The following is an 18,950-nucleotide window of genomic DNA, read 5'->3' as shown; positions in this document are numbered from 1 at the left end:
TTGTGAAGTTGCCCTGCATATTTTATTAGCAAATCAGCAATTTATTTTGAAATTATAAACGTGCATTCCGTCAACCTTGCCAAACTCCCAGTTACATCACGATCATTTGCCATCACACTTTCTTGTGGAAGTATCGTGGTATTTTTTAGTCCTATAAAGCTCTCGAACCCACACGACACCAGTTTGCAGGGACTAGATGAATAGTGTTTTTAAATATTTAACTTAAATACCCACATGTGTAAAAACCAGTGTGTAACAGAAATTTGAATACCCAGATAGAATTACTGATACCCAATGATTTTAAAATGCATGGGTAAAATACCCACAACACCAAAAGCTTATCTGGAGGTCGTGACTTGACAGGGGCAACCAGTAAATAATTCACAATTGCTCAGTAAGTATAGTCACCAACAAAGAAATGCGAATACCATACATGGTGGTTAATATATAAAGAATCACTGATATTCAAGAGATATTAAATTGGTTCAGTGGACAAACGAAGATACTGTTACGTTGCGTGAACCGCCTCTTATGAAGCCATCACATCGTCACCATTTGTCTCAAGACTCTCATGCAGGATTAGCGTGTAAAGTTTGGAAATCATGTGCAGCATATTGTGATAAGAATCAAACACTGTGGTAACACTTGACTGATTGTTAGTTTTGTCATTAAGTGGTACACATTGGAAACGTATCTTCTTGACGTACATACTTCTCTATATGTTTCTATGGTCTGCGTTTCTTTGGCGGTGAGTATATATACCTCAGATAGTACTGTAACTTCAAAATTTCTTCAAACTTCAAAAAGAACACAAAAATCTGACTGGAACATGTACGAATTAAACAATGTTTGCTACAAAGGCACAAAGGTATCATTAGTAAAACTCCATCAAGAGAGTCCCCACAACAATCAGAATGATTGCATCTTTCCAAATCAGTACCAAGATTCTGTCTACTGCATCCGTGTTTGTAATTCTTTGTATTAAAGTTGTAAAACAAGCTCCCCTAGCCTTGGGTGTGTGAGTAATGTTTCACACTGCTTTTAGCAATATTCACAGTTTTTCAAGATACGTGTAAGTCCCTGATACAAGTCAAACCTTTTGCAATTAAAACTCAGAGTATTTAAAATATTCTTAAAAAATACTGACTGCTACTCCACTAGTTGCTTAAAATTGAACAATTCTACAAAATATCAGAATTAAATGAGACAAAAATAAATTTCATAATTAGAAACTTGGAATTTCGTCTATATTTACAGCTCACTGTTGCAATGTGTGACTGGCAACACTTCACACTAGCCAATCAGCTGAGAGTATTTCTGTCTAGCACTGACTGTTGTCACAGTGTATTTGATGGCAAACAAGCATGGCAGGGCATGTAAAAAAAATCCTTTTTCACAATACTATGTAAAACCCTGAATATTCCAGAAATATCCCAGAACCTGACTTCGTGACTTCGGCTTCACACACTGTACCCATGTGGGGAATGGAACCCAGGCCTTTGGTGTGACAAGCGAATGCTTTAACCACTAGGCTACCCCACCACACCCTTGCCATAATCTTGTGCTGATGGTGGGAATCCTGATGTCCCCGGTGATGGTGTTGATAGTGATGATGCGGATGTCCCAGAAGATGGTTTTGATGAGGACGTCCCCAATGATGGTGTTGATAGTGATGATGAGGATGTCACTGAAGAGGGTCTTGATGAGGATGTCCATGATGACGGTGTTAATAGTGATGATGTGGATGTCCCAGAAGATGGTTTTGATGAGGACGTCCCCAATGATGGTGTTGATAGTGATGATAAGGATGTCGCTGAAGAGGGTCTTGCTGCTGAAGTCCCTGAAGATGGTGTTGATGAGGACGTCCTTAAAGAGGGTGCTGAGGACGTTCCCGATGTTCATAAAATGGACTCATTTAAAACAAAACTCCACCTCTTGCCCAATAATGAACCATCACTACCTCAGAATTATTCCCATCTTGTTTGCAACCTCCAGTCTGAGCATGCTCTGTAGCTTCCAGGAAGTGATGTAAGACAGAGCCTGGTCATGTGACTGAAATGTCATACGGTAGCAGCGACTTTGTCTGTCAGTTTCATAATCACGGTAGCTGTCAATCATCTTAACATCGGTCACCACATCCCCAGCCACTTCACGCACAATGTCGTGTAACGTCTGCTCCTCGAACTGTCTTGTCTGGTTCTCCCAGAAACTTAAATCATGGAAGAATTTCATTGAGTAGAGACTGAAGGGCTTGTATTTGACCATGGTTCCTGTGTTGTCTGCAAACTGGTTCTTGAAACGTGGATCCGTTGACCACAGAAGTGGCAGTACAGGAATTTCATGGACTTTCATGACAATTTTGTTCAAGTCTAGGACAACAAGAATCAGTTTCATCTGATTGTCAGGACAGATCCAGTTTAACACACAACCACAAACATCCCCCGTGTTCTTTTGATCCGACACCATCTTAATTTCATGTGATACTCTCAGTTCCCCAAAATCAGTGCTCACTGTGATATTCTCATCATCAACAGATGTAATGTCAGAATAAAAACCTGTCGCCTTCTGGACAACCCGACTGATAGCCCAAACTTGTTCATCAGGATTCCCATCCCGACTGACAACCATCATCTGGTGACCAACAGAGCTGGTCTTCTGACCAATCACACGCTGACCATACACGTCACATGACACCATGTGACACGCGACACCACTAGTTGCCATAAGCGACACAATGGGAGGTAACTCTTCAATCACACCTGATCTAAGATGAAATTGACCGGAGAGGTTGTCACCAACAGGTGTCAAATCATTTGTACTCCTTTCCGATTCATCCTGCTCCTTTTCTTCAACGATTCCATCCTCCTTGGCTGAATCACTCGGACACTGGAAACTTTCCCGTAAAGAGTACGGCATGGGGAAGAAGTCGTACACTGCCGCGTGAGTCTGTGTCTCCCCCTGGTTGACCAGCCGAGGTCCAGACCCCTCCTTGACCACTGATGGAGTGTCCAGGTGGTGTGCCTGGCTCCCGAGCTCCGCCGACATCAACTCCTCGAGAACAGCGCGAAGCTGATGGAGAGGGTGGTGGAGGCTATACAACAACGTCCTGGAATATAACACGCAAAAATAAGTGTGAGTGAGTTGGGTTTAACGCTGCTTTTAACAATTCACAGTTATATTGTGGCGTGTCAGCTTAATGTGGGAGGAAAGCCCGAAGTGATGCAGGTCTTAAATGTTTATTACTTCGGTGAAACCCACGGGCACGGGTATGGTGCAGACAACCCTAGAAACATAATCAGGGCGAACCTGGATTCGAACCAACAATCGTTTTCTGGCATACCCAAAGGGTGCAACTCTGCACAGCTAATTTCATCACTTTACACGAGTGGGTCACCTGTGCCCCCCAAAAATATTACCACCAAGTTAATATTGTTACTTATCAAATGATGAAGAAGCACTGTCACATACCACAGCTATCAATTCTGATCTAGTTTTACCAGTAGGAAATCATACTGCAAAAAAAAATCTGTTAACTTTCAAACGATGCAAAATGCACAGTCACATACCACAGCTGTAAATTTTGATCCAATATTACCAGTAGGTATACACCTCAATTAAATTTGTCATCAAAGTAGAGGCAATTTATGGATAACAATTTCTTTATTTAATCATAATGGCGACATTTAGGTGTCAAGGACAAATTGTGTCTACTTTGTCATCCGTCAACTTTACAGAAATGCCTATCAAACAATAAATTTGTTAAATTTCAAACAATGCAGAAAGCACAGCCACATAAGAAAGCTGTCAATTTTGACCCAATGTTATCCATGAAAATTTAAGCTATTCAGGCCTGGCGTGCATCCTCAGTTCAATGTCCCAATGTCTTAACTCTCCGATATTGGCAGACAACTATATCAGCAAGGGAGAAGTCATCTTGTAAACTTTCCTTGCACACAGCAATTACTGTTTTTATTAAAGCTGCATGCAAAGTCACATGAACAAACAGATTTAGTGGTTTAAACAAACAGATTTAGTGGTTTAAACAAACAGATTTAGTGGTTTAAACAAACAGATTTAGTGGTTTAAACAAATAGTTCTAGTGGTGTAGTGGTATCCTGTAAAAATCTCTAGTTATTTTGAAACAAAAGGTTGTACTATTTTTTCAAAGAGTCACCTAGTAACCCTGAATAATAAGTTCCTGGAACACTAAGACCAGAGCTCCAGATTCCTTTTTGAGCAATTGAGTTTTTACTCGAAATTAGCTCTGTTGTTAAGCTTCATTGGCTTTTTACGCGTGCTGTTTTCAAACAAATGAGTTTTCCATTTAATGTATGCGTTTCTGTACGCAAGTTAATTGAAAGTCATTGGGTTTTGAATAACGGTAGTTTTTTGGGGTATTTTACGCAAATATGCAGCTTATCTGTAGCTCTGTAGGGCCTGGGCTGTTGAAAGCTGACACTACACCTGTTGAGCTTGTGTTCCAGGTATCTGGGGCAGGTGTATGTCCTCTGCCCCCAGACCAGCTCCCCTGTGTCCTGCACACAGTCAGGGACAGCCACCGACTCCGCCACCTCAAACACGTGGGTCAGAGCTCCTTCCGTGTGGAAACCTTTGTCCAGGCTCCTGTTGCAAACCGAAACAAGGACACATTAATTCTTTCCTCTTAGACACGTTTGTTATCTCTGCACAGCAAATAGCTGTGCCTTGGACAATCCCCCCCACCCCATCTTCCTGAGGCAAGAGAGTTAACTGACTATAAAAGTCCAGTTTCCACCCTTGCCGAACTAGGCTTGAATTACTGGGCTCGATCGTAGCGCCACCAGTGACTATTACCAGTTATGACCCTTCTACGCCTCGCCTATGGACCAATCAGATTCCACCTCTCATATCGCTTGCGTTTGCTTCACACCAAATGGTGGCGCCGAGTCAGGACGATCTGATCGATAATCAAGATCTATATTGTGATAAAACGGGTCTTACATAGCGAAATGCATCAAATCAAGTGAGCAGCTTGATTAAAAACATGAAAAGATTTGGAAAATATCCGATGACAACGAGTTGGCGGTGCACATGCTTTGCAAATCCTGCAATCAACCGAAATATGCACGACAGTTTACCAACCGGATTTCAATTTCGGTGCGAGATTTTGATTGGACTACGCATAGACTCGTTAGTCCAGCCAAAATGTAACTCCATAATACCAGCCTAGTTCGGCAAGGGTGGAAACTGGACTTTTATAGTCAGTTAATTCACTTGCCTCGAGAAGATGGCCCCCACCCCCAGACTAACATCTAGTCTCTGAAATGAACATATTTTACAGAAAAAACAGTTGTTAAATAAGAGTTATAAAATACAGTAAACTATGGTGATAACGAACTCAAAGGGACCACTAATTTTAGATCATCATAATCATAGTTCATTATAAGCATATATACAACATATATACAACATATATACAACATATATACAACATATATACAGCAGATGGCTGGGACCAAAAAAAACAGTTTGTTGTATCCATCAGTTTGTTATAAGCGTGTTCATTATAAACATAGTTAACTGTATAACAAAAAGGAGTCCAGAGACTTTCTTCCTTTTCAGAGACTGGGGGAGGCTCAGTATTTGCTAACACTAAACACCAATGACAGCTAGAGAATGACTGTTAAGTACAAGATCTGTCCTCGCTTGTGAATTCAGCTGAATTGTACTGACCCAATCTCATTAAAATCAGATCTTAGTTCTTGCTGCCGCTAAACAAAGATCTGAGGACATCCCATTACAGGTCACGTCAGACCGACCTTTCGCAAACTCTGACCGACCAATGGAATTACTGACAAGAAGTCGACATTAGCCAATCAGAAGGCAGCTTTCTCGTGCCTTACGGCACTAATTTCAAATTGGCGACTACGCTTCGAAACATATTTTGACAAATTCTCGATTAAAAATTTGAAACCTGAACAAATGAAAGTTCTAGAATAGGTAATGTATGGTCTAGATTGTATAGATTCAGTCGTGAAGCCCGTAACTATCGTTTGGAATACCCCGTTTTAACATTTTCGAGGCTGCATGATTAGAAATCACATTCCGACTGTCACTTTCATGATCTGGTAAGCGAAGCTGTGATTGGTCGGATGAAAGGTCGTTCTGACATGACCCCTAATGGGATGTCCTCAGATCTTTGTTTAGCGGAAGTGAGAACTAAAATCTGATTTTAATGAGATTGATACTGACCCTGATACTGCTGTAATCTAGACGTGCAAAACATTATAGACTTGCATGGGCTGTAGTGGATATATTTGTTTCAGGGTCTGTATGACAGACTAGCCCCCCATGCCCCTGTATAATCTAAGAGGTAAGATGCTTTATGGATAATACCTGAAGCCGACCGAGTTGTATTCCTGGAATTCCTCCGCAGAGAATGGTACAACTTGAGTGAGAATGAGGCTTGCATTGGCTGCCATGGAAACCACCTGCCAACTGTCATGCCATGCCCTCATTGGTTGATCAGCAGGGGTCCCACCTTGACCTCTACACAAGGTCACCATGACTTGTCCGCCAGGAGTCAACACTTTCACAGCACTTGGAACAAAAATATTTTTGCATTATTTACAAAATACATATAAATGTAGAAACAAATATTATGGTCCTGGAATAAAGGATTCTAAAACATCTCGTAACAGCATTATTCTGAGATACCTCTCCTGTTTCCAATATATCTGAAACAGCACAAGTAGGGAACCAACCGTTTAATCAGTGTTCCCGTTTACCGATAATTACCGTATTTGACGTAATAAGCGCCCAGGGTGCTCTCAAAATTAGAAATAGGGGGCTCTTATTAGAATATTATTTTGGTGGAAAAAAGAGAGTTGAAAGATAAATTTCATGGTTTATGCTGACACACTGAAATGTTTATATGCGACAGATATATTTTTCTAGAATTTAATTGCCCATAATTAAGGGTGCACATAACACACAAGTATATATTATACACGAATAAATAAGTCTTGTGTACACTGATCAATCAGAAGGAGTGCTAATTCGGATTGTTCACTAGCCAATATATTGAGTGGGCGCTTATTAGAGCGGGGCGCTTATTACGTCGAATACGGTACCAGTTTTTGACCAGTAAAATTAGTCTTGGACCAGTAAAATGTGACTGCCAGTCCCTGTGAACCGGCAAGTACCTTATCAATCTTTGTTGTTGAACAAAACCTCAGCGATATTCATATAAGTATATCTTCCGAATGAAGTCAGCTTGTCAGTTACTATCAAGGTTTCCCCTTGTCTATTTTCAGTGCCAGGAAATAACATTTTGCTTTGATTCAAGGTTAAATATATTTTTGTAGCGTCATAAGTCTCAAAATATTCAAAAAAGAAAGAGAAAATTGTGACTGAACTTTGTGTGAATGGCGTGTAAATCTAACAAAGTTACTCCATTGCGCTGGACTTGATGTTACAAGAATAAAAACCAGATAATTTTTATATGTTGGTTTATTTGTTTCAAGTTGGGACTGACAAAACTTGTTGGGGACAGTCACTAGGATGGAAGGAGGCGGGGAAAGGAAGACAAAATATTTTTTCAATCAACACTTCCAAACACACAAAACATTTCTCCAAAAGGAGGGGGAAAACAATTTTTTGGGACCCTAAACACATTATTGTTCAGATCAGCCAACATGTCCAGCTTGCCAAGTATTTTCATTGTTTAAACATGAGGCAAATCATAATTTGTCTATATTTTTAGGGAATAGAATATTTTTCTTTAAAAATTCCCGCACTGAAGCGAGTTTAGATAGGACACTGTACACAACACCTGGAGAAGAAGTTATTGAGGAGGGTTCTATTCTTCTTGTGGTTGGACTTGCCCCCAGCGTGAGGGAAGTTGAAGATGATGCGCTTGAAGCGGGCGTCCTCCATAACCTGCAGCGCTGCACACGTCTGCAACTCAGTGGCATCCACGTCAAAACAGACACGCACACCTGGAAATAATCATATGTTTACCATTCGATCCTGTCCATAACACACACATACCAGTTAATAATCAATCTTTACCAGTCGATCCTGTCCATAACAAACACACATGCCAGGAAATAATCACATCTTTACCAGTCGATCCTGTCAATAACAAACACACATACCGTAATCGACGTAATAAGCGCCCACGGCGATATTTACTAAGATATTGGCTTGTGAACAATCTCAATTAGCACCCCTTCCGATTGATCAATGTACACAAGACCTATTTATTCTCGTATAATACGCACTCGTGTCTTATATGCACCCTTAATTATGGGCAGTTTAATTCTTGAAAAAAATATCTGTCGTACATATACATTTCCTGATGTCCGCATAAACCACGAAATATCTTTCAACTTTTTTTTCATCACCAAAATATTATTCTAATAACAGCCCCCTATTTCTAATTTTGAGAGCGCCCTGGGCGCTTATTACGTCGAATACGGTACCAGTTAATAATCACATCTTTACCAGTCGATCCTGTCCATAACAAACACACATACCAGTTAATAATCACATCTTTACCAGTCGATCCTGTCCATAACAAACACACATACCAGGAAATAATCACATCTTTACCAGTCGATCCTGTCCATAATAAACACACATACCAGGAAATAATCATTTCTTTACCAGTCGATCCTGTCCATAACAAACACACATACCAGTTAATAATCACATCTTTACCAGTCGATCCTGTCCATAACAAACACACATACCAGTTAATAATCAATCTTTACCAGTCGATCCTGTCCATAATAAACACACATGCCAGGAAATAATCACATCTTTACCAGTCGATCCTGTCCATAATAAACACACATACCAGGAAATAATCATTTCTTTACCAGTCGATCCTGTCCATAACAAACACACATACCAGTTAATAATCACATCTTTACCAGTCGATCCTGTCCATAACAAACACACATACCAGTTAATAATCAATCTTTACCAGTCGATCCTGTCCATAATAAACACACATGCCAGGAAATAATCACATCTTTACCAGTCGATCCTGTCCATAATAAACACACACACCAGGAAATAATCACATCTTTACCAGTCGATCCTGTCCATAACAAACACACATACCAGGAAATAATCACATCTTTACCAGTCGATCCTGTCCATAACAAACACACATACCAGTTAATAATCACATCTTTACCAGTCGATCCTGTCCATAACAAACACACATACCAGTTAATAATCAATCTTTACCAGTTGATCCTGTCCATAATAAACACACATGCCAGGAAATAATCACATCTTTACCAGTCGATCCTGTCCATAATAAACACACATACCAGGAAATAATCAAATCTTTACCAGTCGATCCTGTCCATAACAAACACACATACTAGGAAATAATCACATCTTTACCAGTCGACCCTGTCCATAACAAACACACATGCCAGGAAATAATCAAATCTTTACCAGTCGATCCTGTCCATAATAAACACACATACCAGGAAATAATAACATCTTTACCAGTTGATCCTGTCCATAATAAACACACATACCAGGAAATAATCAAATCTTTACCAGTCGATCCTGTCCATAATAAACACAAATACTAGGAAATAATCACATCTTTACCAGTCGACCCTGTCCATAACAAACACACATACCAGGAAATAATCACATCTTTACCAGTCGATCCTGTCCATAACAAACACACATACCAGGAAATAATCAAATCTTTACCAGTCGATCCTGTCCATAATAAACACACATACCAGGAAATAATCACATCTTTACCAGTCAACCCTGTCCATAACAAACACACATACCAGGAAATAATCACATCTTTACCAGTCGATCCTGTCCATAATAAACACACATACCAGGAAATAATAACATCTTTACCAGTTGATCCTGTCCATAATAAACACACATACCAGGAAATAATCACATCTTTACCAGTCGATCCTGTCCATAACAAACACACATACCAGGAAATAATCACATCTTTACCAGTCGATCCTGTCCATAATAAACACACATACCAGGAAATAATCAAATCTTTACCAGTCGATCCTGTCCATAACAAACACACATACCAGGAAATAATCACATCTTTACCAGTCGATCCTGTCCATAACAAACACACATACCAGTTAATAATCACATCTTTACCAGTCGATCCTGTCCATAACAAACACACATACCAGTTAATAATCACATCTTTACCAGTCGATCCTGTCCATAACAAACACACATACTAGGAAATAATCACATCTTTACCAGTCGATCCTGTCCATAACAAACACACATACCAGTTAATAATCACATCTTTACCAGTCGATCCTGTCCATAACAAACACACATACTAGGAAATAATCACATCTTTACAAGTCGATCCTGTCCATAACAAACACACATACCAGTTAATAATCACATCTTTACCAGTTGATCCTGTCCATAACAAACACACATACCAGTTAATAATCACATCTTTACCAGTCGATCCTGTCCATAATAAACACACATACCAGGAAATAATCACATCTTTACCAGTCGACCCTGTCCATAATAAACACACATACCAGGAAATAATCACATCTTTACCAGTCGATCCTGTCCATAACAAACACACATACCAGTTAATAATCACATCTTTACCAGTCGATCCTGTCCATAACAAACACACATACCAGTTAATAATCACATCTTTACCAGTTGATCCTGTCCATTACAAACACACATGCCAGGAAATAATCACATCTTTACTGTCGATCCTGTCCATAATAAACACACATACCAGGAAATAATCAAATCTTTACCAGTCGATCCTGTCCATAACAAACACACATACCAGGAAATAATCACATCTTTACCAGTCGATCCTGTCCATAACAAACACACATACCAGGAAATAATCAAATCTTTACCAGTCGATCCTGTCCATAATAAACACACATACCAGTTAATAATCACATCTTTACCAGTCGATCCTGTCCATAATAAACACACATACCAGTTAATAATCACATCTTTACCAGTCGATCCTGTCCATAACAAACACACATACCAGTTAATAATCACATCTTTACCAGTCGATCCTGTCCATAATAAACACACATACCAGGAAATAATAACATCTTTACCAGTTGATCCTGTCCATAATAAACACACATACCAGGAAATAATAACATCTTTACCAGTCGATCCTGTCCATAATAAACACACATACCAGGAAATAATAACATCTTTACCAGTCGATCCTGTCCATAATAAACACACATACCAGGAAATAATCACATCTTTACCAGTCGACCCTGTCCATAACAAACACACATACCAGGAAATAATCACATCTTTACCAGTTGATCCTGTCCATAACAAACACACATACCAGTTAATAATCACATCTTTACCAGTCGATCCTGTCCATAACAAACACACATACTAGGAAATAATCACATCTTTACCAGTCGATCCTGTCCATAATAAACACACATACCAGTTAATAATCACATCTTTACCAGTCGATCCTGTCCATAATAAACACACATACCAGGAAATAATAACATCTTTACCAGTCGATCCTGTCCATAATAAACACACATACCAGGAAATAATCACATCTTTACCAGTCGATCCTGTCCATAACAAACACACATACCAGTTAATAATCACATCTTTACCAGTCGATCCTGTCCATAACAAACACACATACCAGGAAATAATCACATCTTTACCAGTCGATCCTGTCCATAACAAACACACATACCAGTTAATAATCACATCTTTACCAGTTGATCCTGTCCATAACAAACACACATACCAGTTAATAATCACATCTTTACCAGTCGATCCTGTCCATAATAAACACACATACCAGGAAATAATCACATCTTTACCAGTCGACCCTGTCCATAATAAACACACATACCAGGAAATAATCAAATCTTTACCAGTCGATCCTGTCCATAACAAACACACATACCAGGAAATAATCACATCTTTACCAGTCGATCCTGTCCATAACAAACACACATACCAGTTAATAATCACATCTTTACCAGTTGATCCTGTCCATAACAAACACACATACCAGGAAATAATCAAATCTTTACCAGTCGATCCTGTCCATAACAAACACACATACCAGTTAATAATCACATCTTTACCAGTTGATCCTGTCCATTACAAACACACATGCCAGGAAATAATCACATCTTTACTGTCGATCCTGTCCATAATAAACACACATACCAGGAAATAATCAAATCTTTACCAGTCGATCCTGTCCATAATAAACACACATACCAGGAAATAATCACATCTTTACCAGTCGATCCTGTCCATAACAAACACACATACCAGGAAATAATCACATCTTTACCAGTCGATCCTGTCCATAATAAACACACATACCAGGAAATAATCACATCTTTACCAGTCGATCCTGTCCATAACAAACACACATACCAGGAAATAATCACATCTTTACCAGTCGATCCTGTCCATAACAAACACACATACTAGGAAATAATCACATCTTTACAAGTCGATCCTGTCCATAACAAACACACATACCAGTTAATAATCACATCTTTACCAGTCGATCCTGTCCATAACAAACACACATACCAGTTAATAATCACATCTTTACCAGTCAATCCTGTCCATAATAAACACACATACCAGGAAATAATAACATCTTTACCAGTTGATCCTGTCCATAATAAACACACATACCAGGAAATAATAACATCTTTACCAGTCGATCCTGTCCATAATAAACACACATACCAGGAAATAATCACATCTTTACCAGTCGATCCTGTCCATAACAAACACACATACCAGTTAATAATCACATCTTTACCAGTTGATCCTGTCCATAACAAACACACATACCAGGAAATAATCACATCTTTACCAGTCGATCCTGTCCATAACAAAAACACATACCAGGAAATAATCACAACAGTCGTTCCTGTCCTAGCAGGCATTTTAACTAGAGTTTATAAATCAGTGCACCTGGCAGGCAAATTGGGAAAAATCATAGTTTTGTTCAAAATTGGGATTTTTAAAAGTTCATATTTTCTGAAATTAAGAGTTATTTTGAGATTGCATTTAACACACTTACATAAAACAAAGCATTAAAGCATGTTCCTATTTATCAGTCTTGCTTTAACTGAATACATGTTACTTCTACAAAGGCATAGAATTAGTCATTACTCACATATATTAATACATAACACATGACTTGGGAATTTGCTTGTCCCAAATTGGAAATTTTTACTGACATCTGCTGCAGATTTGGGTCCGAATATCAGCTCTGAGCAGTTCTAGATAAATCCCGGCCTAAATGTACCATATGGATGTTAGGGATGAGTACTGCCAGCTAAATTGTTCAGCGACAAATTGCGATGTACCCAACTGCATTTTGACACTTCGCCCCTCCTCCCACCCCTTATGTTAAGCAATTGTTTTCTTGAGTAAGAATTTTTATTACCGTATATCTCTGTGTATAAGGCGAGTTTTTCATACCTAGAATGAGGGGGTTAAGAAGGGGGGTCGTCTTATACACGGAGTCGAAGATCTCACGTTTTTTTCCCGGTGTTTTACTTTCAGCTTCCACTGTTGGAGACGGTGTGTATACGTGAATAAACACGTTGAATATGAAGCAAACATAAGCCTAGTTAGTTACAACATAGTTAATTGGCGATTAAATTACTGCCATTGTCTCACCAATATGTTCTTATGTTATTACTTCATAAATGAATTTTATTTTACGGGCACCAATTTGGTGTTGCACCGTGTAAACACAAAATGGCAACATGTGCTGGATTTACACACGAGACCAATCATCGTAGAAAAAAACAACGCAAGATAAACATATATTTATTGAATGTATAACATTTGTGTTCCTACTTGTGATGTGCTTCATTCCTGGTCGCTTTATACACGGAGTATAGGATTTGGGGTTGATTTTGAAGGCGTGTACAGGGGGTCGTCTCATATGTGGGGTTGCATTATACACAGCGATATACGGTAGATGTATATATCAATAATAAACCCTTTGTCATCGCACAGAACTTGGTACATGCTGCTCTTTGTATTATGTTGTCGGTAATACTCCAAATCTTAGTGCTATCTGGGTCATTGATGTATGAAAACAACAAGTGATCCTCTATTTTCCCATCCCTCTGTTCTATCATGAAATGAGTAATCATGCACAATACTAGGGATGGGACGGGTAACTCGGGTACTCGGTTCGGGTTGGGTACTGAGTAGGACCCACAGGACTACCCGAACCCGTTAGTCATGTGATAAATTGTTTAATGACAATAATAATAAAATTCCATGGTACAAGTTTCTAATGTTGGCATTTATTTCTGACTATGCATACATTCCTTCGGAATTTATATGTTAGAGTAAAGACAAAGCTTCAGTCAACTTCAGTGTATGCTCGATCGCATTGTTTTATACTACCGATATTCCTAAATACTTTCTGCCAGGGCTCTGGTAAAACAATTCCCAACTGAACATTTTGTACCCAACTTGAGACCTACAGCGAGTACCGAACGAAGGTCGGGTAATAGGGGTTCAGGAACCCAGGTAGTAAATTTGAACTCGTCCAGCCCTATACAATACCAGGAGAGGTTGATGAAGGAATTACCTCTATCCCGAAGAATCTGAATGTTCCTAGAAGCCAGGTGATGTTTCTCGATGGACTCTTCCGTTTCCAGACTTGTTGCCAACACCTGATCTCCATGGAAACTACATTTTGACACCAGCGCCACAGCTAGGGAGAAATCTCCCTCTCCAACAAGGAGTAGTTTCCCTTCAAGGGGTGCCTCCATCTCGTAACTACAGTCAGCTGGTGAAATGGAAGACATACCGTATTCGACATAATAAACACCCAGGGCGCTCTCAAAATTAGAAATAGGGGGTTCTTATCATAATATTATTTTAGTGAAAAACAACAGAGTTGAAAGATCGTAAATTATGTGGTTTATGCTGACAGCCTGAAATGTATATCTACGACAGATATATTTTTCCAGGATTGAATTGCCCATAATTAAGGATGCATATAACACACATATTAAACAAGAATAAATAAGTCTTGTAAGTATATTGATCAATCAGAAGAGGGCTAACTGGGATTGGTCACTAGCCAATGTATTAGCAAATATCGCCAATGGCGCTTATTAGACCAGGACGCTTATTGCATCGAATACGGTATATGTAATGGGATCTGACTTCACATGATACAAGTAATTTTTAAGTCAGCCATAGCTTAAAGCTTTGTTGCAAGTACCTCTTTTTATTACTATATTTGACATATTGAAAACTTGATTCTGTCATAAACCCTCTCTACACACACATGGGCTAGGCTACTCACACACGCAACCACGTCAAATGAAAAAATTTCAATCTGTGATGAAAGGCTATCTTAAACATGTGTTTTTGAAAATATTGTAATTTAAGGTGTTCAAACATGTCTTCTTACAAATCCACCAGCCAGTCTTTGAAAATGTTAGTGATGTGTGTTTATTTTTCTATTATTCCAATATCAATTCCTTGGGGTTCAAATTAAGTCGACACCGGCAACTGAATTTCGTGTTGATCGTCATAACATTTAACATGTTTAAGGGCCTATCAAACACATTGAGCTAATATCATGCTTCTTACTTGTTGGTGAAATTGGTGTATATAATAGTTGAAAGTTTAAAATGATATCACATTTGCCAACATTTGAAACAAACCACATACTTCAAAACAACATTGCTCGCGCGAACACTCGTCCAGTGAATTCATGGGCACTTGTTTTTCAAGGGGGGTAACTCTAAATTAATCACCGTAGGAAGAACGCAAGTCTTATTCAAGTTCAAATACGAACGCTTTCAATATTTTCAAAATTGAAGATTTATATTTATCAGATTATCAGATATTATTTATATTTATATGGTCTCTGTATTTATTGAGTGTTTCGTTTCACACAAAAACAGTTTACATAAAAAAAATAACGGTGGGATTTAATCTATTTTACATTAAAAAACCAGTCGTAAAATATACTGTTATTAGCAAAATGAAATGTTTTGTTGAACGACTGAGAACTATTTCAACTCGCATACATTGTTAGCAAGATAACATTCATTTTAATTTCTTGGTCACAATATATAAATATGCATGTACATTTAAGTGAAAGCTAGGTTGAATTATAATTGTTGAAAATGTGTAATATCAGGAACAATAACGTATAATTAATATATATGTTCTGTTTGTTATTTAACGCCGCACTCGACAATTTTCCAGCAATGGGACGGTGGCCTGTAAAAAATCGGGTCTGGACCAGACAGTCCCGTGATTGACATCATGAGCATCGATCTACGAGCCTGACCACCCAATCGCGTTAGTCGCCGAGAGAGAGAGAATGTGCGGTGTGCGGTGTGAAACGTTTGGATTTGAGTTATATCCACAACCACTTGTTGCTATTGAGCAAACCGTTTCGTCCCGAAATAAGCATGGGCCTGTGACCTTTGGGAAACGTTCAGTGACCAAAAGCCATCCATGAACATCCATGAACGGTACAAAGCGTCATATAGTTCAATAGAATATATCATCAGGTGGAAAGGTTATGGCACCCTTGTTCAGGGACATCAAGCGTGTCATCATGGGGGACCTTCTCCCAAAAGGCCAGGCAATAAACGGAGTATATTATGCTGCACTTTTGAGCGATAACGGGATGAAATGTAGACTAAGAAACGTTGGAAGCTGATGTAAGGTGTGTTCTACCATCGGGACAATGCCGAAACCTATTTCGAATCGGACGATGACGCCATAGCAGCTGTTGAGAACTTTTTCGACAGCCATGACAAGGACTGGGATTAAATTGCTGGAACATTGCTAAAAGCCGCGTAAAACCATACTCACTCACAACCTATCAATCAACTGTCGTTGAGAGATACACATAATGTGTTTCCAAATAAGAGGAAGGTTATCTGTAGGCGAAACTGTGATCATTTCAATTTCCAACCGAACGCGCAAATATATTTAATTGAGTAGAGTTTGTTAGAAATAAAATTACACTTCAGAAAACACTACAGATTACGGATACGCAATACAAACAGACGCCAGTGATGTTTAATTACAGAGCTGGGGCACGGGTGGCCCATGCAGTCGTCTAAAGGCGCCGTGATTCACTGTGCAGAGTTGCGTCCCTTGGGCACGCCAGAAACCTATGATTGTGGGTTCGAATCCCGATTCGCCCCGATTATGTTTCTAGGTTTGTCAGCACCATACCCGTGCTCGTGGGTTTCACCGAAGTGGTAAACGTCTAAGACCTGCATCACTTCGGGCTTTCCTCCCACATTAGGCTGACACGCCGTAACTGGAATAATGTTAAAAGCAGCGTTAAACCCAACTCACTCACTCACTCACTAATTACAGAACACGTATCAGAGACAAAATCCCCAAGCTGAAGGTTTGCTGACAAGCGTCTTCAACAATTGTTCTTCCCGCCATGACCGGAAATACTGCGTCGTGTACCGTTCCTCATATATTTTATATATTGAGTTTGGCCCTTTGGCCGTCAGGGCGTATTTGACGCGATTTGGTGGCACCAAAACATTCAAAGGACTGTGTCAGTCCTTTTTATATGTTCACCATAACCTGTTTCAATCACCAACATTGCCATTACGTCATATTGTTTTATATTATTTTAGCTGTGCACTTCTTTAAATGGCAATCATGACTCTCAAATAAATATGCAGTGAGTCATGCTGACTCCTAATTCTACACGGGCCCGGAGCAAATGGTGCAAAGATGTTGTCCCAATGGACATGGACAATATGGAGCGCAGTTCGGCCAGTCATTGTGATACGACCCCATACTATTATAGACCCACCCCCAAAATATTATAGACCCAACCCCACCTCATGCTGTACAAAATTTACGTCCACAAAACGCTCAGGACGTCTCCAAACTCGATTCCTTCGATCATGGAAGACGAGGGCGAACCTCGATTCGTCAGAAAACATGACATAAGCCCAACGTGGATTATCCCAGTGCTGACCTTCCCTACACCACTGACGCATCTGATTCAAATGAGGAGCAGTAAGTTCTGGGATGACACGTGGACGTTGTGCATGCCATCTGTGCAGACGATTTCGCACCATCGGGGCATGTACTTACAGCAGTGCCTGTTGTAACCGGTCCCTTATCCGAGCGTCAGTTTACAACTGATTTCTTAGCCATCGTTCTGACTAATCTGTCCTGGGCTGGAGTTGTCGCCCTTGGGTGTCGATCATTGATGTTATATATGTTTGTTGGTATCGGGCCACGATCTGCTGACGACAGATTGAGAAACATGCAGCGTTTGCGAAACACTATTCTGACGTGTGCACATTTGCAACATGGCACGTAAACGTTCAGCGCGTTGCAAGAGTTTCATGATCAATGATGTTGCTTTTTTAATGATTAAATATGTTTTGTAAAGTGTCTAGAGTATTTGGTTCCATTAAAACAATATGTCTGCTCACAACCGAGTCAGAGTGACAAGGGTAAATCTGGCACACCACCCCTTGCACGTGCTGTCCGAGGTCACATGGTCACGTGCTTCACGGCCGTCACAATGTTGTGTTTGGGAGCTTATTTCTTCAGAAATGTTCTTGCCATATACAACCGTTACTTTCAATCCCAGACATTGGTGTATTTTTCTGTTGTCAAAAACATAATTTCCCTTACTATTTTTACACAGTATATGTTGATGCATTTTACTCTTATAAATCCCAGTAAAAGCTTGATTCCTCTCCTGGTTGAAGTGTTGATAACCAGGGCTGCTTGCACAAAGCAATATTAGCGCAAAAACAATTGTAAACGTATGTTAAAGTGTGGTCAAAGCTTTAAAGTCTCATTGTGCAACCCAATATCATTAAAATCAGACCTTAGTTCTCGCTATTGCTAAACAA

At 39.5% G+C, this 18,950-nt stretch overlaps 1 protein-coding gene across 1 annotated transcript; it reads right to left on the bottom strand.

Annotated features, from left to right (window-relative positions):
• Nucleotides 1-1,918: 1,918 nt before the first annotated feature.
• On the bottom strand, nt 1,919-15,811 carry LOC139467131 (ferredoxin-fold anticodon-binding domain-containing protein 1 homolog). Its single transcript, XM_071248848.1, has 6 exons — nt 15,754-15,811; nt 14,657-14,857; nt 7,814-7,979; nt 6,376-6,579; nt 4,465-4,623; nt 1,919-3,106 (listed from the first exon to the last, which is right to left on the bottom strand). Exons 2-6 carry the CDS (start codon nt 14,838-14,840, stop codon nt 1,957-1,959), a joined length of 1,863 nt encoding a protein of 620 aa, XP_071104949.1. The 5' UTR covers nt 14,841-14,857; nt 15,754-15,811; the 3' UTR covers nt 1,919-1,956.
• Nucleotides 15,812-18,950: the final 3,139 nt, after the last annotated feature.

The sequence above is a fragment of the Haliotis cracherodii genome, unplaced genomic scaffold (genome assembly GCF_022045235.1).
Source record: "Haliotis cracherodii isolate W230 unplaced genomic scaffold, xgHalCrac1.p SCAF_19, whole genome shotgun sequence".
Lineage (NCBI taxonomy): Eukaryota > Metazoa > Mollusca > Gastropoda > Lepetellida > Haliotidae > Haliotis > Haliotis cracherodii.
Note: the sequence above shows the minus strand (reverse complement) of the source record. Positions and strands in the feature narration are given on the sequence as shown.

What these genes read in the sequence shown, in the direction of transcription:
- LOC139467131 (XM_071248848.1), bottom strand. Translation starts at nt 14,840, where the DNA reads ATGGAGGCACCCCTTGAAGGGAAACTACTCCTTGTTGGAGAGGGAGAT. An exon ending in CTCAATAACTTCTTCTCCAG is followed by an intron (nt 6,580 to 7,813) that starts GTGTTGTGTACA and finishes TTTTGTTCCAAG; the next exon opens with TGCTGTGAAAGTGTTGACTC. An exon ending in CTGGAACACAAGCTCAACAG is followed by an intron (nt 3,107 to 4,464) that starts GTGTAGTGTCAG and finishes GTTATATTCCAG; the next exon opens with GACGTTGTTGTATAGCCTCC.